Source organism: Onychomys torridus, chromosome 5 (genome assembly GCF_903995425.1).
Source record: "Onychomys torridus chromosome 5, mOncTor1.1, whole genome shotgun sequence".
Taxonomy (NCBI): domain Eukaryota; kingdom Metazoa; phylum Chordata; class Mammalia; order Rodentia; family Cricetidae; genus Onychomys; species Onychomys torridus.
In genome coordinates this window covers 58,659,442-58,683,966 of record NC_050447.1, presented here as the reverse complement: position 1 = coordinate 58,683,966, position 24,525 = coordinate 58,659,442, and the positions used below count along the sequence as shown (strand labels likewise).

Here is a 24,525-nt window from a genome sequence, read left to right as displayed (position 1 = left end):
TTATGTCCAAGCAGTATACTGATTTCTAGTATTACTGTGTTTAATGTGTTGCCTTAATTTTCAAAACTTATTTTCAAAATCTTGTTATAGACATTTTAAAACTAACTTTATGTTGAACTGCTGTATCTCTGCTTTGCAGTTAAAGGGGCAAAGGTAGCATTGGTGTCAGAAGTCAGGACAACTGCAGGAGTACAGGCTTTCTTAAGGTGTTCCTAACTTTTTGATCCATTATCTCATATATTTTAGTTTCCCCATCTATTTTTTCTTCTCTGACACTCCTCTAGTTCCTATTCAACACCCTGTTGCTGAGACCATTCTATCTTATATCTGTAAAATACAAACTTGTCAGTCAGTACTTTTTTTTAAATAAAGCATAGCATTAGAATCTTTGGGTGGGATGCCTCATCCTTCAAAGAGAAGCAGTGTTGACTTTTTTTTTTTTTTTTTTTTTTTTTTGGTTTTTCAAGACAGGGTTTCTCTGTGTAGCTTTGCACTTTTATGGAACTTGCTTTGTAGACCAGGCAGGCCTTGAACTCACAGAGATCTGCCTGCCTCTGCCTCCCGAGTGCTGGCCCTGACCTCCTGCTGCCCCCGCCTCAGCCTCCTGAGCACTGGGACCCACAGTCTCACTTTCTTTGTTGTTTGTTTGTTTTTTGGTTTTTTGAGACAGAGTTTCTCTGTGTAGCTTTGGAGCCTGTCCTGGAACTCACTCTGTAGACCAGTTGGCCTCGAACTCACAGAGATCCGCCTGCCTTTGCCTCCCGAGTGCTGGGATTAAAGGCGTGCGCCACTACCACCCCAGTGTTGACTTTTGTGTACAATCACTTCAGAATGTGGTAGCTAAGGTCAGTTTGCTTCTATTTTGGGGGGGAGGGGGGATTTCGAGACAGGGTTTCTTTGTGTAGCTTTGGAACCTATCCTGGAACTCGTTCTGTAGACCAGACTGGCCTCAAACTCAAAAGAGATCGCCTGCTTCTGCCTCCCGAGTGCTAGGATTAAAGGCGTGCACCACCATCACTCAGCTTGCTTCTGGTTTTAATGACTGTTGCCAACACACAAATTTTCAGGGGGAAAAAAAATTCTGGCTCAGCCAGACAGTGGTGGCGCATGCCTTTAATCCTAGCACTCGGGAGGCAGAAGCAGGCGATCTCTTTTGAGTTTGAGGCCAGCCTGGTCTACAGAACGAGTTCCAGAACCCTATCGAGAAAAAGGAAAAAAAAAAAATTCTGGCTCATAGAGCAAGGCAGATGAAACTAGAATTCTTATAATCCTTTACAAGTTTCATACACCCACAAGCAAGAACCATGCTTTAAATAAATAATAGCAGATTGGTCTTTAGTAAAAATATTTTCATGTGAATTTTGAGAAGTCAGTTCTTGAATGTTTTGTGTTTGCTGATATTAGAGCACAATTGTCTGACTACCATCATTACTATTAGCAGATTATTCAACCTTTCTCATTCTTAGTTCTCCTGTGAAATAAGGGTAGTGGTGGTGATACCTGCCTATTAGGCTTGATTTGATTGTAGTAGGAGTACAGGATATAGTGAGATCTCTGCTGTTAGTTGTTATTACTGAATCATAATCAACTCTTCAAAATTGTATATAGCAGTCCTTCTATCTGGCTTGGATGTAACCACTTAAGGAATAATGGTTTCTCTCTCTCTCTCTCTCTCTCTCTCTCTCTCTCTCTCTCTCTCTCTCTCTCGGTTTGTTTTTGTTTTTCTGTGTCACACTGGCCATCCTGTAACTTGTCCTGTAGACTAGGCTGGCTTTGAACTCAGAGATTTGCTTGCCTCTGCCTCCCAACGACCGGGCTTACAGGTGTGTGCCACCACCACCCAGCAAATTTCTTACTTAAGATTTATTTATTTTATTATTTTATGTACATGAATGTTTGCCTGCATGTATCTGTGCACCATGTACATGTCTGGTGCCAGGAAAGGTCAAAAGAGGTCTTTGGATTCCCTGGCACTGGAGTAACAGGTTGTGAGCCACCACCACATGGGTGCTGGAAATCAAACTCTGGTCCTCTGCAAGAGCAGCATGTGCTCTTAACCATTGTGCCAATTCTCCAGGTCCCCCACTTAAAGATTTATTTATGGATATAGGTGTTTTGCCTGAATCTATGCCTGCATCATGTGAGCGTAGTGCCTGAGGAGGCCAAAAGAGTGTCAGATCCTTTGGAACTGAAGCTATTGTTATATATGGGTGTGTGTGTGTGTGTGTGTGTGTGTGTGTGTGTGTGTGTGTGTGTATTAGCTGCCCATGTGAGTACTGGGAATCAAGCCTGGATCTTCTGGAAGAGCAGCCTATACTTAACCACTGAGCCATCACTTCAGCATCGAACATGTAATAATTTCTTAACAATAGGGTCTAAGTCATTTGTGAGCGAAAACTACGTCACTTTATGGAAAATGTAAATTTCTTGTGCTGTTACTCTGCTAAGTATTCACTCAGCATATTTCCCAAGCACCTTTCTACTATGTTCTGAATGCTGCTGGACATTAATGACACGGTGGTAAGCAAAGTGTGTCTGGTGTCTGCCACCTAAGAGTTATGTAGACCACAGACACGGTCCAGCTATGGACACTGGTGGAAGACTTAACTGTACCATGCTGTAATAACTCTTGAGTGCTGCTTGTGGGCACTTCACAGCCTAGAAGCCATGTAATCTATCTTTATAAACTACAGAACATGTATTGTTCATGCTGGTCAGCTGCAAAAGGGACTCAAAATGGAAATGATTAACATTAGTTGGTATTGGGAATTTAAAAAATGTATTAGCATGTGCATATTGACAAGAATCTCTTAATATATTGAATGAAACTGAAATAGGAAAGGTTGATTTTTGTGGTTTGGGTTACTAGGAAGAGAATTGGACCTAATTCAAAAGACAATTTATATAAGTAGTCAAGAAGGAATGAGAATAAAAGAAATAATAGGGTTCTGATGATAGTTTTATGAATTCAGCCTCATGAAAATTATATACATTAAAATAAAATATGTGAGATTCTTTAAAAAAATGTAAGTTATACATACCTCAGTAAAGCTGTTAACACAATCCTCTGTGTGTGTGTGTGTGTGTGTGTGTGTGTGTGTATGTGTGTATAACAGGCAATGTCTTAGTCTCTTTCATCTTTGTAGGTGCTTATGCATCAACCACTGTGTTCTGATTGCTTAGCACAGTGTTTCCTTAGCCACATTTGTGAGTATGGAGGATGTATTTATTAGATGAGTGTGTGAGAGAGAAGAGATGAGACTAACCCTTTGCAGAAAAGCCAGATGCCAAAGATGAATTGGACGTTTAGTTGTGGTTGAAGAATCAGTGTTTTGTGCTTCCACTTACTCAAGAGGAGAATTCTGGCTTTTTTGATATACTTACCAAAATAAAGAATTCCAGATGGGTACTCACTAGGCATTTGTTTTGTGGGCATGATGTTTTAGTTATTGCCCAGTGAGTGGAGATAGCAGCAGGTCAGGGTTGCTTCCAGAGTATGAACATAAGTTCTATTTGACCCAGAAGCCTTCTACTTGCAGTGTTAGAAATAGTTCCAGAGTTTTCACTGGTGGCTTCCCTTACCTGAGACAGTGTGGATTTAATTTACCTGTTTGTAATTACAAATCTACATACTTCCTCATTAATGGTGCTTCATGTGTTATGGAGTGCAGAAATGAGCACTGTCTATGCAGAACCCAGGAGCAACACAGCCTGGCTAAGTTCCCAGCTTAGAACACTAAGTTTGAGATACATCCAGTACTGGGACCCCCTTGTCCCTTCTTGAGGAGGCTCTACTTCATGGGACCATGGCTGGTGAAAAGCAAGCGGTTTGTTGAAGAAGTGCAATGGCAAATTGGAGTTAGTATCTGGGAAAAAACTACCATTGGCATGTTTTATTTTTCATTGAGTTGGAAACATTCAGGGTTTGTAATCAGAGAAAGCCAGGTTTTTAATGTCAGAAAAAAAGCCATGGAAATGGAAAGTAGCCACTTAGTGAGGAGATATTGTAAGTTGTAAGTGCATGAGCAGAGGCTGTAATCCTCAAAGGAAATCCAAGGGTGTGCTAGACAGACTGACTGAAGGACAGATGTACTGAGGTGCTAGAAACAGCAAGCAGCTGATGTGTCTGGAATTGAACAAGACCTAAGAGGTGGTGATCCTGTAAGAGTGCTCTGATACTCTGAACTGGAAACCTTTGGATGAGGTCTCCAGCAGCTAGCTGAGCATTGGGTGCTATTGTTATTGTAGTCTATGAGTTAATGATTTAATGAACACTCAATGTGTACCAGCCTTCATGCTGAGTGCCTTAAGCCAGTAACTTCATCATTTTATTTTCTATATTATGAATATTTGAATTTCTTTTTTTAAAGTACCAGCAAATAAAAAACTTCATGCAGATTTAACCAGAACCTAGGTCTATAAACCTGAGTGAACTGCTGTACAGTTAGAATAGCCATTCTGAACCTGTGGAGCATCACATTGGATTTTACACTTTCACTACCAAATACACTTTTATGCAGTTATCCACCACCAAAAAATGAAAACTTCTGCCAGGTGATTGTGGCACACGCCTTTGATCCCAGCACTTGGGAGGCAGAGGCAGGAGGATCTCTCTGAGTTCAAAGACAGCCTGGTCCACAGAGTGAGTTCCAGGACAGCCAGTACTACAGAGAGAAACCCTGTCTTGAAAAAACTAGAGAGAGAGAGAGAGAGAGAGAGAGAGAGAGAGAGAGAGAGAGAGAAGAAGAAGAAGAAGAAGAAGAAGAAGAAGAAGAAGAAGAAGAAGAAGAAGAAGAAGAAGAAGAAAAAAAGAAAATTTTCTGTTTACTTTAAAAAGTGAGACCGGCAGAAGTCATTTCCAGGTGATGTTTATAGAGATTAAATAACTACACAGCTGTCAGTGGGACGTTGGACTCAAGCCCTAGCGATGTTAGCACAGGTGAGAGCCCTACACTAGAAGTGTCAGCATCACCTGCAGCCCCCTGTAGCAGCTCTGGGGAGTTGTTCTGAAGCCGCCACCCCGCCAAGGTGATAGGGAGGCTCTCTCAGGAATGGGAGCGAGTAGCTCTGCTGAGAGAGTAAGGTCTTTTCCTGCCTTAGTGGATGGATGCTCTAGCTTTCTCCTGTGCTTGGAACTGTATAATTAAAATGTTTCCCTCTACATACATTGTATTGAATTTGTAAATCTATAAATTGGGATTTGTACTAGGTCACACAGGAAATCACTGGTTATACAGTTGTGAGATTGAACTTGGTGAAACGAAGGAGTCTGTCATTCGCAGTGCATAGCGGCTTTGTGCTTAGAAGAAACTGTAAGAATGACTTAGGGGGAGTTCTGACTATATACATCAGCTTTGTGTCTTTTTGAGCCTCATTTCAACCCAAAGGTGTGTGTGAATAGCTAGGCTTGGTCTTTTAGTCCTACGTTCTCTTAACATTAATTTAGGTTTTTTGTTTTTGGTTTTGTTTTTTTGTTTTTTACTATAAACTAACAAAGCAGCATTTGGTTGAACTTAGGATACATATATATGTGTATATGAACATTTTTTCTAGGTCCCAACAACTAAGGTTTCAGAGCTAAACCCTAATGCGAAAGTATGGGGGACTCATATGTTACATTTGGAAGCGAGTAGTGCGGCTGTTGGTGTGAATGCCTCGTCGTGGGAGGAGGCCCCTGGCCATCCTGCAGACTGCAGCCAGCAGGGTGAGTAGTGAGCCTGTTCATAACCTGGAGCAGCCTGCTTTTAAGCCTTTGCCTTCCTTAACATTTTAATCTGTCTTCTCCATTCACATTTGTGTCCTGGTTTGTGACAGTATTTAGAGCAGCGGCTCTCAACCTGTGGGTTGCCACCCCTTTGGGGGTCAGACAACCTTTTCATGGGGGCCAGCCTAAGACCTTCAGAAAACACAGATATTTACATTATGATTCATAACAGTAGCAAAATTACAGTTATGAAGTAGCAATGATTGTTTTTATGATTGGGGGTCACCACAACATGAGGAACTGTATTAAAGGGCCACAACATTAGGAAGGTTGAGGACCACTGAACTAGAGCCTTGAAAGCTTTTACAATCCAGTTAAGACTTTGAGTAACCACCAATGTAAGCTTTACTTTAAGGGAAAGTTGTTCTTCTAACACAGGCTTTTGGGATAAACTTGCATTACAGGATTGGATACCAATGGCGACGGTGACAAAACTCATGAGAATGCTGCTCTGTCAGACTTAGAGGAGGCGGACCAGACAGACATGAGCACTCTGGCTCTGGACCATTCGGAATATGAACCTCTGCCTGAAAGTAACGAAACGGGTAAGCCCACTTTATGGCTTTGTTTTCACTTACTTCGATTTAAAAATGTAATTTCTTACTCTGCCTTCAGACAGTGTACTTTTCATTGCCTCCCTTTAATGTTCCTTGAAACTGATCGATTCAGAAATGAGACCCTGGAGGGAAGGTGTGCTGGAGATTTATCAGTTAGCTTCGGAAACAGGTGGCTTCGGGTTAGGAGAAGCACGCGGTGTTGACAGGGTGAGGTACTGAGATGGACAGAGGGGGAGTTAGTGCTGGAACTGAGGGGTAGATGTGTTGGACGGGCTGAGTGTTACCTAGACTACACAGTGGTGGATGAAGCAATTGAAGCTTTACTGCGGAGTCTGGGGAGCCAGATGATTTGACCTGTGCCCCTTGTCAGTGCAGTGAGTGGCAGGAAGAAAGTAAGAAACTTGGGGAGGGAAACCTGTTGAACACATTCTTCTCTTTTTTCTTTTCGTTTTTTATTGTTGCACTGTGTAATTGCCTCAGGTTTTAAATCAAGACCTGTCTCCTCAGTCTGCATTGCTCACTGTCAGCTTTTGGAAGTATAGGGAAGCATTGTCGTAGTGATCAGGAAATGGAGTTGGCCTACCGGAAGATGCCAGTATGAGACAGTGATCCACAGAAACCACATTTAGTTTAAGACTATCAGATATGACAAAATTCAGCATTATCTCTTAAGTGGGAAATGTGTTTTATAAGCACCAGGTCTGTTTTAAACTATGTTAGAGCCTATTGCTTTAAATCTGTGGTCAATTGACATGGGAAAGCTCGCCCCACCCTTCACCACCTAGAGAGCGGGCTCCGCCCCTTGCCTGAGAGAAGTGGTCCCAGCAGCTGCCTGGATTAATGAACTCAGCTGCCTCCAAGGTACACATCCAGGGCACACCTCAGCATCTACCCTGTCTGTGAACTGCTGGAGTGTGTGAAGGGACTGATCATAGCTGCAGGATCTCTATGATTCCCGGCAACAGCAAGCTATCGGAGAGGAGTGTTGGTGGGGGATCCAGTATTGATGGTGTGCCTAGGCCAGAGGCCTTGAGCCTGACCAATGACTCATGACACAGTGAACACTTTCAAATACAGCTGTTTGGACAGAGGGATGTACTATATGATGCACAGCAGCTTCCAGTGCCACTAGGGAAGAGGTGGGAAAGACGGAGAAGCGCAGTATTTTTCTTTTTCTTTTTTATTACTATTTATCTTACTTTTATTATTTTTTGGCTTTCTTTGGTGGGGACGCTGCAGGTGGGAGGGACAGATTCAGAGAGACTGGGCAAGAAGTGGGATTGGGGTGAATTTCCAATCAATTAAAAAAATAATAACAATAAAAATATATTTTTTAATTTTTTTTTGGTTTTTCGAGACAGGGTTTATCTGTGTAGAATTGTGCCTTTCCTGAAACTCATTCTGTAGCCCAGGCTGGCCTCGAACTCACAGAGATCCACCTGCCTCTGCCTCCCGAGTGAGTGGCGTGTGCCGCAGCCACCATCCGGCAATAAATAATATTTTAAATGTGAAAATAATCTGTAGTCAAATGAATAAGATAAGAACTTATAAAAAAAACAAATCATGTTGCTTTCTGGCAAGTATGAATTAGCCTTGAATTTAAGTGATTTAAAACTCCATATAAGCAAGGGTTCACCAGCATGTAGCAATTTGATTTGATTAGCTCCTCCTATTAACCCACCACTAATTGGTTAATGCCTCGGAAATGACAAAACATTGGGATAAACCGGAGTGAGGGTGAGGTTGACTTTTGATGGCAAAACAAGGGAATGCTGGACATTTAAAGTACATTTCAAAACAGAATAACAGGTGGGGATCCTAATAGTAAAATCAAAAGCATCAAAAATAATTTAAACTTTGGACTGTATCTAAATCTCAAACTGGGAACAGAAATTATGCAAAAGATACAAAATAGGTAGTATCAAAAAATAAAATGTGTTAAATATGTCTGGAAAGTCTAAATTCAAAAGAAGTTGGTTCTTTGTAAAAGGAGTGGGGAAAGCTCTTCTTTGAAGAAAAAACCAGGAAGACTTGAATTCTGTTTGGAAGCCAGGGTATGTGCATATGTGAAATGCTCATAGGTAGTGGGAAAGCAACTCCTTGTCTCCAGTCATGTTTCTAGTGTGATCTACAAAACCTAGTCAGTCTGTAAAATGATGACATGCGCACTGGATTCGACCCAGCACTGTGGAGGGAGGTAAATGGAGGGAAGGGTAAGGAGAAATGAACAGTGAAACCCTCTCCACTGCAGTGGGTTAGCAGTTCCCAGGAGCTCAGTCAGCCACTCTCTGAGCAAAAAGAAAGAAGTTATTCTTTAGACAGTTTAATATATGTATGTACTGAAATATGGATCCCATCTCACTCCCCCCCTCCAGCCCCATGCCCCCACCCCCGCTACCTTTTTGTCACCCCCCTCCTCTGAAACTCTTCTTCCCAGTGACCCTTAGGGTCACTTCCTAAACATGAGTTGAGGCTTGTCACTGGGACATTGGTAGCTTCTCTGAAGAAAATAGCCCCTCTCCCACCACCTCTGGTTTTTAGTTAGTTAGTTAGTTAGTTATTGTTTGTTTTATTTTGTTTTGTTTTCGAGACAGTTTCTCTGTGTAGTTTTGGAGCCTGTCCTGGCTCTGGCTCTGTAGACCAGGCTGGCCTCGAACTCAGAGATCCACCTGTCTCTGCCTCCTGAGTGCTGGGATTAAAGGCATGCGCCACCACTGCCTGGCCTCCCAGCACCTCTTAACAATGGGGGGATAGCTTCATGAGTTTCTTTCTCACACTCATAGTGAATGAAATGATAACAGACTCAGTGAGGTCAGTTCAGTGCCATGTCATGTGCAAAAGACCCTGTTTGGCAGCATTCTGTACCACCACGCCCAGCGAAATTATATGTTTACCTTCCGTCTTCTGTTACATAACCTGACCCTTGGAAAAGGTGCTATAGCTGTCCCATTTAGGGACAGGGATTCCACAGTCACTTGCTCACCACACTTTTATCAGTTTTCAGGAAAGGCGTTACTTTTTTTGAAGAGTGGTTTTACATTCTCAGCAGAATGGAACAGAAAGTCCAGTACTGTTTCCACATGTGCTTCCCCGGACACTGTGCAGCCTCCCCACTGTCAATACCACTCCCCAGAATGTTGTGTTTTACAACTGATGAGCCTGTGTGGAAACATCATTATCACCCAGAGTCCATGGTTTACAGTTTATATTAGGCTTACTTCTTGGAATTGTACATTTCAAGCATATAACATTTGTTGTCAGAATGTAACCTCATGGATAGTCCCACTGCCAAAGCAGTCAGCTGTGTTTTCTGGAACAACCCCTCTTCCCCAGCCTTAGGCAGTCACTGCTTTTGTTTTATTTGGGGGGGGGGGGTTGTTTTGTTATTTTGTCTTTGTAACCTTTTTTCAGGGTACCAGAGAGGAATCATTCACTGGGTAGCCTTTTCAGCCTGACCTCTTCTGCTTAGTAATATGCATTTGTGGTTCCTCCATGTCCTCACATGGCTCACTGCTATTTTAGCCTGAATTATTCTAGCAAAGCCCAGTTTATCCAGTCATTTGTTCAAAGATGGTTGCCTTTGGGGTTTGATAATAACTAATAAAGTGATGATGCACATAAGTGTGCAGGTTTTTATGTAGATATGTGATATTTTGAATCCTTTGGCTAAACATCAAGGAGTATGATCACTGTATGGTAAAGCATGTTCAGTCTGTAAGGCGCCATCAGCTGTCTGCATGGTGCTTGCGCTGTTTCAGCCTCCTGTTTTGATGCTTTGTTGTTAGGCCTTATTATATCCTAATGGAGATTTGACTTTATCATTAAAGCAGTTGCCCTTGCTTTAAAGTCTCTTCTTTCTGAAACAAATATAGCTGCCCATGTTTTCTTTTGATTAATGTATCTTCCTGACTTCATCTCCCTAGTGATGGGATTTCAGAAGTGTGCCACCATGCCCAACTTTTCCTGTTGGTTTCTTTCTTTCTTTTCTTTTTTTCTACATGATGAAACATAGAGCATGAAATTTACCATCTTGACAGTGTGTGTGTGTGTGTGTGTGTGTGTGTGTGTGTGTGTGTGTGTGTGTGTATTTGCTGGGAATAGAATCCTGGGCTTTGTAAGTATTAAGCATATGTTCTTCATAGACCAAACTCTCAGCTCCTTAACTATATATAAATATATAACTCAGTAGTACTGAATGCTGTTGTATAACCATTGCCATTATGTGACTTAAAATTCTTTGTATCTTAAAAAAAAGCTGAAACTTTGTACCTATAAAAATAACTGCCCATTTCTCCTTCCCTAGCCTCTGACAGGTACCAGTTCTCTTTTCTGTGTCTCTCTAATTTACTCACTTTAGGAACCCCATAAAGTAGAATTAGACAGCATATATATTTTTGTAATTGGCTTATTTCATTATTGGCTTAATATCCTTAAGGGTCATCTCCACTGTAGCACATGTCAGAATCTGTGTCCTATTTGGGGCTGAATAATAATAGTACTCCATTTTGTTGTACTACATTTCTTTATTCACTTGGAGTTGCTTGTACCTTTTGGATATTGTGACTGATGTTGCTGGTTCTGCATTACTAATCCCTTATCAAACAGGATTTGCAGATTTCCCTTTTTTTTTTTTTTTTTGTGGGTTACTTTACTTAGTTGATAGTTGGTGTACAAAGTGTCTAATTTTTATGAAGTGCAGTTTATCTGTTTTCTCTTTTGTAGCATGGGCTTTGCAATGGCATCTCTAATAAGTTAGAGTCCAATATTCTGAAGGGTTTTTTTTTTTTTTACACATTATAAGGCTATGCTGTCCCTTTCATTTTTATTTGTTAAGATTTTACTTTTTATTTTTGTATATGTGTATAGGTACCCACAGAAGCTAAAATAGGGCATTGGGTTCCCTGGAGTTACAGGCAGTTGTGAGGCACCTGACATGGGTGCTGAGAACTGACCTCTAGTTCTGCAAGAGCAGCATGTACTCTTAACCTGTGAGTCATCGCTCCAGCCCACCTCCAAACCATTTCATTCTTTCTGCATATAGATACTGAGTTTTCTCAGCACTGTGGAAAAGACTGCCTTTCCCCTTTCAACAGCCTTAGAATCCTTGTTAAAGATCATTTGACCACACACATGATTTATTTCTAGGTCTTTCATCTATTTTTATGTATTGCTCTGTCATTATGCCAGTATTACCTTGACAGAATTGCAGAGGCAGAAGAGAGGATAGATAGCATTTCAACAACTTAGGCTGGAAGAGTGGTATAGCCATATGCTAGAAATAAAAACAACCTCATTCATGTTTGATACCATACATAAAAATTAATTTCAAGTGATCATAGATTAAACAAAAAAATTTAAGCAACAAAACTAATAAAAGAAAACTTGCATAATTTTATATTAAGATTTCTTGTGTATGACCTTTAAAGGAAGACCAGCAACAGAAAAACTCCATAAATCCAGCTATATAAACATTTTAAATTGCCATTGCAAACAGAGTTAGTATCTGTAATCACATATCTGGTAAGGACTTGCACCCAACAAAACTTAGCAAAACCACCCACTAAGAACCTGAGCAATTAGACACAGCAGCACTGAGGATATCTGTGGACATGAGGGTGCTTGAGTTTCCGGTGCCACACCTGAGGGCTCCAGAACTAACATGTCTGCAATGTCCTTGGCTCTAGAAAAAAGCTCAAGGCTAATTAGAGAAGTGTACAGAAAGGTGAATAGAGAGCTCTGTCTTTAGGAGCCAGAGTCACAGTAGGAAACCTGAACTGTAGTTGGTAAATTTCTAGAGTCTCAGGCTGCCCCAGACGAGAGTTTAAAACTCCTGGAAGCCTAGTCATAGGGTTGGCACTGTTATATGAATTTTACCTAGAGCTTACACAGGGCCTCAAGGTGACTGGCTAAAGAAGTAGGAAAACCCCATTGTCAAGTATGTCAGAACACACTGTCTACCTTGACAGCAGCTGCCCTCAAAAAGAACTACACCTCACATCCAGTCTTTTCTGTTCTCATCTTGTGTGATGTATTTACCACAGACCTAGGTGAGTAGTGACACATTTTACCTAATGTCTTTTTTCCTGTGCTGTGCAGGATCTTGCCTTGACATTTAATTTAGTCATTAATGCTACTTGGGCTCCTCACTCTTAACAGTTCTCAGACTTCCTCTGTTTTTGGTAATCTTAACAGTTTTGAGGAGGAGCAGCTATATGTCTCCTGTTTGAAAGTCTTCTGATGTAATTCCCATCGCCATGTTTATATTATGGAGTAGGGAGAAGTCCATAAAGATAAAGCCCATTTTTATCATGTGACAAGAGTATACACTTGGTGACAGTCAAAGAAACTTAACGTTGTGGTTGTTGACCTTGATTACCTGCTGAAGTCACATTGATTTAACAGTTCTGTAGTTAGGGTTGAGGAGTGGCTCATACATACCTAGGAAATTATTGTTTCATTTATTTTATTTATTTTTTTATGTTGGTTATTTTTAAAAAGAAAATAATCTCAGTCCCTAGAGCTACATCTTGCTGGTGGTAAGTCATTTGGAGTCTCATTGATGTCACTCAGTCCAGCAGCCTGTCCTCATCTGAGCACTTCTCTGTCTCTCCTGCCGACTGCCAAATGGTCATGAACGTCCTGCACTGCTAGGTCAGTTTCTCTCATGCTTACGTAGCACACCTGTGTCCCTTCAGCTCGGTCCTTCAGAAAGAACTCCTGATCCGTCCCTCCTGAATCTCTTCAAGGCTCATGGTTGTCCTTACAGTTCGACAATTGCATTTATTCAGCTCTTTAAAAACCTTACTCTGGCCAGGTCTGTTTTGGGGTTTTGGTTTGTTTGTGGGTCCCCCCCCACTTGCTTTTTTCCCCCCTCCTTGTGATACTAGTGATTGAACCTGGGGTCTCTAACATCTTGGCAGCACTTTACCCATGAGCAGTATCTCACCATGGTTTAGAAAATATCTATTTTTTGTCTTTGTGTGAATGACTGTGTGTATGTGAATATGTGTGTGTGCATATGTTGCACATGTACATACTTATGACTAGAAGCTAACCCTAGGAGGCATACCAAGACTCTCAGTAGGATCTGGGGCTCACTCATTAAACTGGAGTAGTTGGCTAACAAGCTCCAAGGATCTACCTGTCTCTGTCCCAGCCCCTCTCCCAGCTAATGTTGGGATTACAAATGTGTACCATCACACTTAGCTTTGTTACATGGGTGTAGGAGTTGAACTCAGGTCCTCATATGCTTACACAGCAAGCACATACCAACTAAACTGTCTCCTCAGTCCTCTGTGTGTGTCATTTTTAGTTGGTGATTCCTTCATACTACTAAATAATTTCTTTCCCACCCCACCGCCCATCTCCCACCCAGTCTACTTCACATATCCGTGATAATTGTTATGAGCCACCAGAAGCATCTCTGCAGCCACTGGCTTTCCTATTCCTTCAGAGAGGAAGGTTGGAATGCCCTGGAACTACGTGGCAGGCCTTTCATCTTTTTTGGGGGGGGGTGGGAGGGAGCGGTTCAAGCCTGTCCTGGATCTCACTCTGTAGCCCAGGCTGGCCTCGAACTCACAGAGATCCACCTGGCTCTGCCTCCTGAGTGCTGGGATTAAATGTGTGTACCACTACCGCCTGGCTCTTTTGTCTTTCTTACTTGGCTTCAATACACTATGGTTTGAGTGCTGAATGGTGGTCTGCCCTCAGTGATTGTGTTAGCCTCCTAATTATACTGCTGGACTTCACTTGGAACCACAGTGGTCTTTCCAAAATGTCACCCCCAAATTGGTTCCCAGTCACATTAAAATTAAAATTCAAGCAGCCTCCTTGGTCTGACTCACACATGCTTCATTCTTTGACTTTCTTTTTTTCTGAGTTCCTTCTCTTCTCAGTTTTACCAGCCTCCTTACTGTCTGTTGACTGCCTCTCAGGGCCTTTGCCTGGAACTTCACTTCTGTTTTCCTCCGTTGGTTCAGATGGCACCTTCCAAGTGGGGCAGCACCATGCTGCTCTGGCCCTTACCCAGGCTGTTCCCTCTGGGTCACTTCAGTCTTCTTATACCAGCAGTGGCTCCTCATGGCTGCTGGTCATTGTCTGCCTCTCTCAATGGGATGTTGGCCTCTTGAAGGCAGGGCCTTGCTTCTTTAGGCTGAATTCACAGTTCCTGTAACAAGTAAATATCTCTTCAATGTGGAGAATGGAATGTGAGTTTAAATGAGATAACCAGGGCAAGTCTTCAGATCAGGGATTGACAAGTCATGTCTTTACTTTCAAGTCTCACGGTCTTGTGTTTCCTTGGTTGTTTTAGCAGTTTGGTTTCTTTCTGCTAGTGAAAATGGATTTTGTGAAAGCTCAGTATAACACTGTTGTGAACTGTCTGTTCTAAATTCTCCTACTTTGACGTTGCCTTTCATGGTCTTTAACCTTGACTTTTAGAATACAGTGTCTTTTTGTTTGCTTGGCTTACATACGAACACTCTTCTAGTGCCTTTCATCTCTGTGATATTAAGTCTAGTTCATAAGATGTCCTGAGTGCTAAAAGTGTCAGGGGCCTTCAGCCCAAACTTGACTTCACTCTGCCAGAGCCCCTGCCTCTCCTACTCAATCAAGTCTGTGACCCCATACACATAAATAAGCTACACTGCCACCAAACATCTGAACTGTTTCCTTTGGAGCAGAATGAGCTTTTGTGTCTGAGAATCTGACTTCTTTTGTGTCTTCTCACGAGGACTCTTTTAGAAATCATCTTATTATTTTTCCCTTTTGCTGGGAATTGGAAGACAAATATAAAACTCCCATAGAGCCTAATTCAGAAGGCCTGTGTGTGTGTCAGCAATCTCCAACTTCCTTTGCTTCCACCTGCGGTGGTTAGGTTTCACCTGTGTTTATCTTTTCTTTGTTCTGACTCTTTCCCTATGTTTTACTGTTATTTAGAGTCGGTCAGTGTTCTTGTCTGTTACCTAAAAAATCCTTTTTGAGGTAAGGCAAGACACCAAGGAAGCTTGTGCCTACTATTTCGTGATGACAAAGTTACTGCCAAGTTCCGCTAATGAAGTTTAATCAGTGTTTGCTCAACTTTTTTAGAGGAAGTGATTTTGTTTTGTTTTTCATAGTTATTTTTTTCTAGCAGGGAAAATAGCACTTTTCATACTATTGTGTGTATATGCAGGCAAAAACACTGGAATGCTGTACTGAATTACCTGCTTGGTAAATTTTAAGCTATTTTTTTCCTGAGTTGTTCATTTCTTCTATATAGGAGGAAATGAGTCTCAACCAGAAAGCCAGGAAGACCCCCGGGAAGTACTTAAAAAAACATTGGAATTCTGCTTATCTAGGTAAGGCTTTTAGTAATTTTTCTAATGCCTAATATCCCTTGTAGTACACTGGTTATTGGTTACATATGTGAGTTTTCATAGTAGTATGTTTATGAATAACTAATTTCATATCTGTCTATTCATCAAAAGTGCTGTAAAGAACTGGTGGTGACCCTCAGGCCAGGGATCCCCAAGAGTTTGCTTCGGATCCATTTTGGTGATGATTGTCTGGGCTTCTGTTTCACTATGGGTTCCTGCATCTGCACAATATGCTATGAATTAGTCTGCCATAGGGCCTTCAGATAAATGGCCAAAACACAGTTTAGGGGGCTGTTTTATTTATATAGTGCTCACATTTAAGTACATTAGGCTTTGTTCACCTTAAATGACATTTTTGTTGTTGAAAAATATAGTAGAACCTTTAAGTTAGTAGACATGGGGATGGGTTTGAGTATGAAGGTAGGTAACTAGCCACAAGTGAAGTCCCCTGCAGCTCTGAGGACACTCCCATGTCTCATGAAGGTCTCAAAAAGACAAGAGGGTCCTACTTTTAAGATGAAGGAACAGTCAGTGTCCGGGCCTTCTTTCTTCCTTCCTTCCTCTCATCACAACTTAGTACAGTTCTGAGTTTTAGCACATGTCACAGTGTAAAAATGAAAGATCTTGTGCCGAAGTTGCAAAGCCCAGCTCCCTGATATTCACACACCTTGGTGTAGCGCTCCTATAGCTGCAAGTGTCGCCATCTGAGGTAGGGGTAAGCAGTTTCCTCTCGAGTGAGTTAGTCTCTTTGACTGAACTCACTGTTTGACCTTCACTGAGAGACACGTAAAAGGGCCTGTGAAACCCCTTACTGTATTCTAGTTTTGTGGTGGTTTTGAGGCTTTGTGTGTTATATTACACAGTCTTTCTCATAACAATTTGCAGAAAACATTTTCTTTGACTCAAATGCCCGGAAGCAGTGCATCTTGTCCTATTTGCTGGTGGAGTGGTAGACCTTCCGATCTGGCTGACGATGCCAATCCTGTTTCCTTCTTGTTAGCTCTGGCTGCCTAGAGCCAGAGCTGGTGCAGTGCCTCTAACATGCATCCAGACTTTATGGTGCATTTGGGTACTGACTTTCTCCTGGCCTTCCTTTTATATTTCCTGTAGCTTTCTTATTCATTTAGCTGGATTTCCTATTGTTAAAAAAAAAAAAAAAAAAAAAAAAAAAGTACACTTTTAATAAATTACTCAAATACTGTCCAGAACAAAAATGAGACATAACTGTATCTTTCTAAGTTTTGTGTTTTGAGACAAGATTTCTCTGTGAAGCTCTGGCTGCCCTAGAACTTGTGCTCTGTGGACCAGACAGGCCTCCAGTTAAGAGAGACATGCACCTATGCCTGCCCTCCCAAGTGCTGAGATTAAAGGCGTGCACCACCATGCCTGGCTTAACTGCATTTTAAAGGAGCCGCTCCACTGGCTAATTTTGATTCTGTCAAGTGAGCAGATACCAGGTGGAGTTTAGACTCAGCTCTCACCCCAAAGCTATCCCATACCACATTCACGCCTCTGGTGAAACTTCTTTTAAAGAACTATCAGTTAAAAGAGTTTGCTCTCTTTCAACAGGGAGAATCTTGCTAGCGACATGTACCTTATATCCCAGATGGACAGTGATCAGTATGTGCCAATTACAACGGTAGCTAACCTTGACCATATCAAGAAACTCAGTACTGATGTGGATTTGATTGTTGAAGTGCTAAGATGTAAGTAGATGACGATTTGAAGTGCAAACATTGTTGTCTTCATATTACCTGTCTTATGAGCCTGCCTTCCTTTTCACCAGAAGCCATCGGATGAGACTTACCGGTGAATGAGATACTTTCTGGCGTCCTTTCTTTTCTGACCAGCTCTCTGTAAACAGGAGCATTGATTGCCCCTGTAGCGAAACTTCAAGCAGGTTATAGGCTAATTGAAAGAGAAAAGGAAATTTTTTCATTAGAGATTTTATTTTAAAGATAGCTGCTAAATTATTGAACGCTAAAATAAATAATGACATTTTTGAAGTCAAATATATTTGTCTAGCTACTAAATGGGTTTCTTTCCAACTAGGTGCTTAAGTTTTGATGAAATATTGCTGTGACTTTTTCCTTAGCTACTGTGAATAAAGCTGTTTTTTGGAAAGTTAACACATAACATGAATGTTTAAATACTCCATAGTATGCCCGCAGGCACTTCAGGGATACAAGTCTCTGTAAAGTGTTAGGTTTTGTATCAAAATCATGGTTTTATTGTATCCTACTTGATGCTGGGGACCTCAGCACCTTTTCTAGTTTTTTATTTTTCCAGACAAGGTTTCTCTGTGTAGTTTTGGTGCCTGTCTCACTTTGTAGACCAGGCTGGCCTTGAACTCACAGAGATCCACCTGGTTCTGCCTCCCAAGTGCTGAGATTAAAGGCGTGCAGCACCAACACTCAGCTTGTTTGTTTTGTTTTGTTTTGCTTTTTTAAAGAAAGAAAATAACTTTATTGTAGGAGTGATTGGCATAAAGTGCTGTATTTAAAGGTTGTAGCTGGTTAATTTTGACACATGGGTAAATGGGTGGAACATCACAACTATGAGGCTAAGGATACCTCTGCTTCTCCCAGACCTTTGCTGGCCTTGGGATGCTTTCTGTACAGACTTTGCTGCGATGTGTTAGTTTAAATTATAAATCAAATTCATTATAAAAATTAATTTTCTGTACTCAAGCTACAAATTCTAGGTGAGTGCTTTTTCCCATTCCCTTCCTTGGAACTGGATGTATATGTGGTACACTGTAGTGGCTTCTTCACAGAGAATGTGGTGTGCAGTGAGTCACATAGGCCAGCACATCCATATTGCTTATAAACGTTTGGATGATTAGACATTGCTGTGTCTGAATTACAGTCTCATTTCTCTTAACAACCAGCGTGTGTGTGTGTGTGTGTGTGTGTGTGTGTGTGTGTGTGTGTGAGTGAGAGAGAGAGAGAGAGAGAGAGAGAGAGAGAGAGAGAGAGATAGATAGATATTGGGGGGGTTGTGCCATGGTGTCACATGGGGGTCAGGGCAACACTGCAATTAACTGTCCATGAGTTATGGGGATTGATCTCAAGTCAGTGGCCTTGAGCACCTAGTGCCTTTAGCTGATAGAGCCGTTTTGCCAACCTTTTAATTGGATTTTCTAGTCACAAGTAAAATTTTTTCATTTTTTTTCATCCTTACACAAAAAGCTAAAGAACTGGTAAGCATGATTATCAGTAGAAATTTGAAGCATTATGTGACATTTCCCAAGATAATAGTTTACTTTCCAGATTACCATTTAGAATACAGACTTGGGGAGTATAGCTGGGTTTGATTCCATCTGATCTGTATCTGTCTATACTCTACTACACTAAGTCTCTTGGGTTATTCTTAGTATCACACCCCAGTATCACTGATGAAAGTTGTCAGATTCTACTGTAGGAAGGAGAAAACCATGAGCCCTGTCGTTTAGTATTTGGTCTGTTGATCTATTTGATTTACAACCACCACTTCATTGTGTGTATATTTGGTAGTTCTTGCAGGACCTTTTAGATTTACATGTCCCTTCCTTCTGAAAATTTAACATACAAGATGGGTTTAAACAGTTCAGTAGTTGTGTTTGTTTTGAACATTTTAACAATTTGCCCTAGGTCCAAGTTTCTCTGGTGTGTTTGGTAATGAGTGCTTACGTTCTCTTAGAGTATCATATAATGTATGTTGGGTAATAAGTGTTGACATCCTGTGGGGTATCATATAATGTGTGCTTTACCATTTATTTATTTTTTCTCTTCACAGCTTTACCTTTAGTCCAAGTGGACGAGAAGGGAGAGAAAGTAAGGCCAAATCAAAACCGGTGCATAGTAATATTGCGTGAAATATCTGAATCCACCCCTGTGGAAGTAAGTCATTCCTCTACTGGGGATGTTTTATATATGTATTTCATATATATTGGTTTATATATGTATATCATCTGTTTTTGATAGGACTTATTTGAGAAAAAAAAATACACCAACACCTTTTCCCAGGATGTACACACTAATAATTACAGTATGACTCACTTGTAGGAAGAATAACTTTTGGTCTCAAGATTCCTCTGTATATTTATATTTAAAAAGATAATAGTGTTTATATATTTCAATAGTTAGAAATTAAAAAATGAAATGGGTTTAGATATATATTCCTTAAGAAATAAGAGTAATGGGTGGGGAGGGTGTATGATGTGGATCTTTATCATTTCACAGTTTGTTTTGTTTGCTTCTTTTGTTCTTGTTTGTTTGGGCTTGGGGATTTTGTTTGGGTTTTGTCACTCTGTTGGATGATTGGTTTAGTTTGGGTTCTCTAGAGGAAAGGTCTCATTATGTAGTCCAGGCTGGCCTTTAACTCACCATCCTGCTGCCTCAGCCTCCTAAATGTTGGCATTATAGGTATGTGTCACCATGACCGGCCCTAATATTTACCATTTGTAGTGCTTTCAGGCATGTCCAGCCTGCAGCCCCCCAGCTGCATGCAGCATGGGGTATCTAGGGGTGCCATATGACTGCAAAATAGTAAACTTACTTAAAATAGGATGGGTTTTTGTGTATGTGTTTGTTTTGTGTACTTTGTTGCAATGTCTAAAGGTTGGACAAGCCTTTCTGCCAGGTTCCATTTTTCCTTTTGCCTGATTCCTTTGAGATATCTTGTGGTACACACTTTCAGTGTACATATTGGTACTGAAAATTTTTTTCTCCAACTTTACTATGTTTGAGAAAATCCTTATTTCGAGCTCATTAAAGGGTTGTTTTGTTTTGGTTTGGGGGTTTTATTTGTTTGTTTTGACTTGGTAAAATTTCTGGATTGGTGAAGTTTTTTTTGATTCCTGTATTTTAAACACAATGTTCTCTTCTAATCCACATTGTTTCTGCTGAAAAAAAATCTGCCAGTTTGTTTTCCTTGTTCCTCTATATTGCATGTCTTTTTCTGCGGCTCTTGGAAGATTGTATCATTGGTTTAAGCAGTTTGATTATAGGTTGTCTTATGGCATAGCTTTGTACTTTATCATTCTCAAGCTTCACCTTGCTGAGCATTTGAAGTGGACATTCAGTAATGTTCTGGTATACTTATGTACTAATACTGTCATTTGTTTTAAGATTAATCTGATTGATCTTTCTCATTATAGCCCAACCTTTTCTATTTCTCTTTGTGATTATTACTTCACTAGGTACTGAATAGTTTTGAAGTCTAATAGATATTCTGAGATTCAGTTAAGATCCTTGGTAGTCCCAGCTACTCAAGACTAAGGCAGGAAGGGTTATTTAAGCCCAGGAGTCCAAGGCTATTCTGAGCCAAACAGCAAGATGCCCAGCTCCAAAACACAGGCAAGAAATTATTTGGTGCCAGTTTGGTTTCTGCACATTTGTGAAGTGGCTCAAAACAGCCTTCATATGGGGCACACTGTGGTTCAGTTGCCCGCTGTTGTTTGAGTTAAGGATTTGCCACTCTGGCTGCTCAGAGAGCTGGCTGTAGAGTTATTCTACCTGACCATTCTAGTTTTGTTTCTGGTCAGTGGCCTAGAGAGAACCGTCTACAAAGCTCTGGAGACTTGCCTATCTTGTGACCCGGAAACCCTGGGTACTGTTGACCCACTCTATTCATGTTCTCTTAGGGAAGGCTCTCTCTCCTAGCCTACTGATGACAGGTGTCTGGAAAACCTTATAGCACATGTTTTATCTTTTTACTTTTTACTTGTGTTATTTGGGACTGTAAATCTAGTTCACCTTGGCCAGAAACAAAAATTCAGCTAATATTTTTGTTTTTCAAACTATCTTTTAAAATAAAATTGTATATTTATCAGCCTGCTGATAAAACAGTTTTGTTCCTCCCCCTTGCCTCTCCCTTTCCTGTCCCCTCCCCCTCTTCTATTCTCTTCTGTTAAAGAGTCTTGTATTTCAGATGGCCCTGAACATTTTATATAGCTGAGGATGACCCTGAACTTGATTGTTTTGCTTCCACCTTGAGTGCTAGAATTACAGACATACCTCGATGCTCAGTTTATATGGTATTGGGGATCAAACCCAGGGCTTCTTGTGTGCTAGGCAAAGCATGCTTCCAAGCCAGCCACATCCCAGCCCCTACTGCTCATATTAGTTCCAGTTCCTTGTGAGTAGGGAAAGCTGTCAGTAATGACTTCTGTGTCTATGGCATGTGATCCTGTAGGTGCTCCCTGAAGTGTTTCTGAAAGATGGTTAGAGGTGCATCATAGCATGAGAGTAAATTTTCCTCCTAATTTGATGAGGACCCAAAGTAGCGTAAGTGAGGACTAATTTCTAACTTCTTTGTTTCCTGTAGGAAGTAGAAGCACTATTTAAAGGAGATAATTTACCAAAATTTATAAACTGTGAATTTGCCTATAATGATAATTGGTTTATTACCTTTGAAACAGAAGCTGATGCACAGCAGGTAAGTTCATTCCTCTCCCAGCCTGTGCAGTACATAGTTTACCATCAGTGCATAGCAGAAGTTAGGACATTGAGGTTAAGTGAGGGAGAAAATGACTGGTAGGAACCCACAGGTATATTTTTGTAGCATTACTGAAAGCATGACACATTAGTTCTTAAGTGTAGTGTGAGTTAGCAGTCTCAAGAAGTTATATCTGGTCTCATATATGAGAAGAGAAAATTTTTGTTTGCAAAATGGGGAAATTTGTACCTAACCCTGACCTGTGAGGAGCATCCATTTTGTAGCAAGGTAATTTCAAAGGTATTGAGAAGTTTTGGGCTCTTTGAAGAGGTGTCTGATTTAGGGGAAACATATTAACAAGTATAAAATGTTAGAAATGTTAGATCAGAGGGTTAGAAGAAAAAACACAAAAACCTGAAAGGCCAGAAGGGAAGAAGCACTATGCTTTGTGGCTTTGTGGCCTGCCTGGTGAATCAGATAGGTGAGCATAGAGGAGATTCTGCATGAAGTGGGGGCTTGATAAAGATTTAATTTATAGATAAACATGGAGCTACATAGTAATAATGACTCGAATATTTCAATCTTTCTTTCCTTTCAATCACTTCTTTTCCTGCACTACACAATTCCAGTTTCAAATTGGGATTAATATGAGGGAGGCAGTATTCCTTTTTTGTTTCTAGATCAGGAGTCTTAGCTTCTGGTTTGGGGATGCTCATATGGTATTTATTAGTACTTATAAAATTATATTTAAATATTTTACAATAATTTGGGGTGCAAGTACCACAATTAGGATATTTTTAGGGATCTGTGTCTGAAAGAGGGTCAGGAATCAACCACTCTTGGATCCTGTCTGCTGTAGTCAACTATACATGTGATTATTTGAGCTGTAGAGTTAACTTATAAAGTTAACAAAATGGTATTTTGGATGATTTTACCCCTAGGCTTATAAATACCTTCGAGAAGAAGTCAGAACTTTTCAAGGAAAGCCAATTAAGGTAAACAAAATCACTTGCTTATAGCTTCTTTATTGTCTGATCAGCATTCTTCAATGTCCTAATTGGAACTTAAATGTCTCCAAACAGGCACGGATAAAAGCAAAGGCAATAGCGATAAACACATTTTTGCCAAAGAATGGATTTAGACCTCTGGACATGAACCTTTACACACAGCAACGTTATGCTACATCCTTTTACTTACCTCCAGTGTACAGTCCCCAGCAGCAGTTCCCTCTGTACGGCCTGATTGCCCCTCAGACGTGGTCAACAACACATAGTTATCTCGATCCACCCTTGGTAAGCCTTTTTCTTTGTAGTTTTTAAATTTACATAACAGAGGTTCACATTTTTAAATACTGTACTAGATACTTTGAAAGTTTTAAAATCCTGGCTAATAAGAGAGCCATGTGCCTATAGTTTGCTGTTTGTCTCAAAAAAACATTTTGGTTCTCACACCCACCTTAGGGTTAGGTAACATGATTAATTTTTGGCCTTTGTTAAGGTCTGTGTTTGGAATCCTAAGTTTGTAATGAGTGCGGTCATTTTTCTCCAGCTTTGCTCTATGGATGCTAGGGAACTTGGGTTCTGGTTTGGAATCATTGATTTAGTGAGGTAGGGCACAAGAAAATCAACCTTGTGTGGTAAATTCCTTGAAAGTGAGGTCCAGGTTACAAAGGGGAGGGTTAATTCATGTCTGTAGGTTTATATAACAGATTTTGATGTAATAAAAGCTAAAAGATTAGGATGCATAGAAGGTAGTAGACAGAATGCAGAAATAAAGGTATTAACTTTAAAAGAGTTTGTGTCCAGGATGTGGCTGTGGACCAGATCAGAGAACAAGTAGAGGGTGCTCAGGATCATGTGTCTGGGTGCTAGCCACCTGCCATGAGATAATACCACTCACTGGCAGGCAAGCAATGGAGGTATGGAAAAGAGGGAACTTGAGACAGAGTTGTTCAGACTTGGAAATGTGGGTCCTGTTAGATACTGAAATAGGAAGATAAATGTCTGTGAAAAAAAAAATGAGTATGCCCAGGAGCTGTTACTATAAAAATAGGTACAAATAGAAAGTATCATTAAACTTAACAGCAAGGATTGGTGAGCTGTTGTGTTATCCCTTTATCGGGTTTTCTTGTGAACTTATGAGAAGGGTCAAAGAAAGGAAGCTCTGTGGATAGGTTGTGTGTGCAAAAGCACCCAGGTCACTACAGATGAACTTTTATTTCTGAGTAGAGCAGATGGCTGGGGACAGGGATAGTAAGTTCCCCTCTTGAGAGTCCCTAGACACATGGACTTTGATCTGGATCGTGTAGGAAGTAATCTAGAATGTTTGAGTTAAGAAATGAGAACCTACTCCATTTTTAAAGGTCACTCTCTAGGCATGTGCAGGACAGGCAGAGTTAGAAAGGAGTTCTCATTGAGGCCCATAACAC

General features: G+C 40.8%; 1 protein-coding gene across 1 annotated transcript in view; it reads left to right on the top strand.

Moving 5' to 3' along the window:
* Nucleotides 1-24,525, top strand: part of Larp4b (La ribonucleoprotein 4B) — a 79,929-nt gene that overhangs the window by 39,508 nt on the left and 15,896 nt on the right. Inside the window, exons 4-11 of the mRNA XM_036189243.1 lie at nucleotides 5,554-5,704; nucleotides 6,169-6,309; nucleotides 15,581-15,659; nucleotides 17,247-17,383; nucleotides 19,455-19,558; nucleotides 21,987-22,097; nucleotides 23,039-23,092; nucleotides 23,180-23,389. Coding sequence (XP_036045136.1) covers nucleotides 5,554-5,704; nucleotides 6,169-6,309; nucleotides 15,581-15,659; nucleotides 17,247-17,383; nucleotides 19,455-19,558; nucleotides 21,987-22,097; nucleotides 23,039-23,092; nucleotides 23,180-23,389 — 987 coding nt within the window. The remainder of the gene's footprint in view (nucleotides 1-5,553; nucleotides 5,705-6,168; nucleotides 6,310-15,580; nucleotides 15,660-17,246; nucleotides 17,384-19,454; nucleotides 19,559-21,986; nucleotides 22,098-23,038; nucleotides 23,093-23,179; nucleotides 23,390-24,525) is intronic.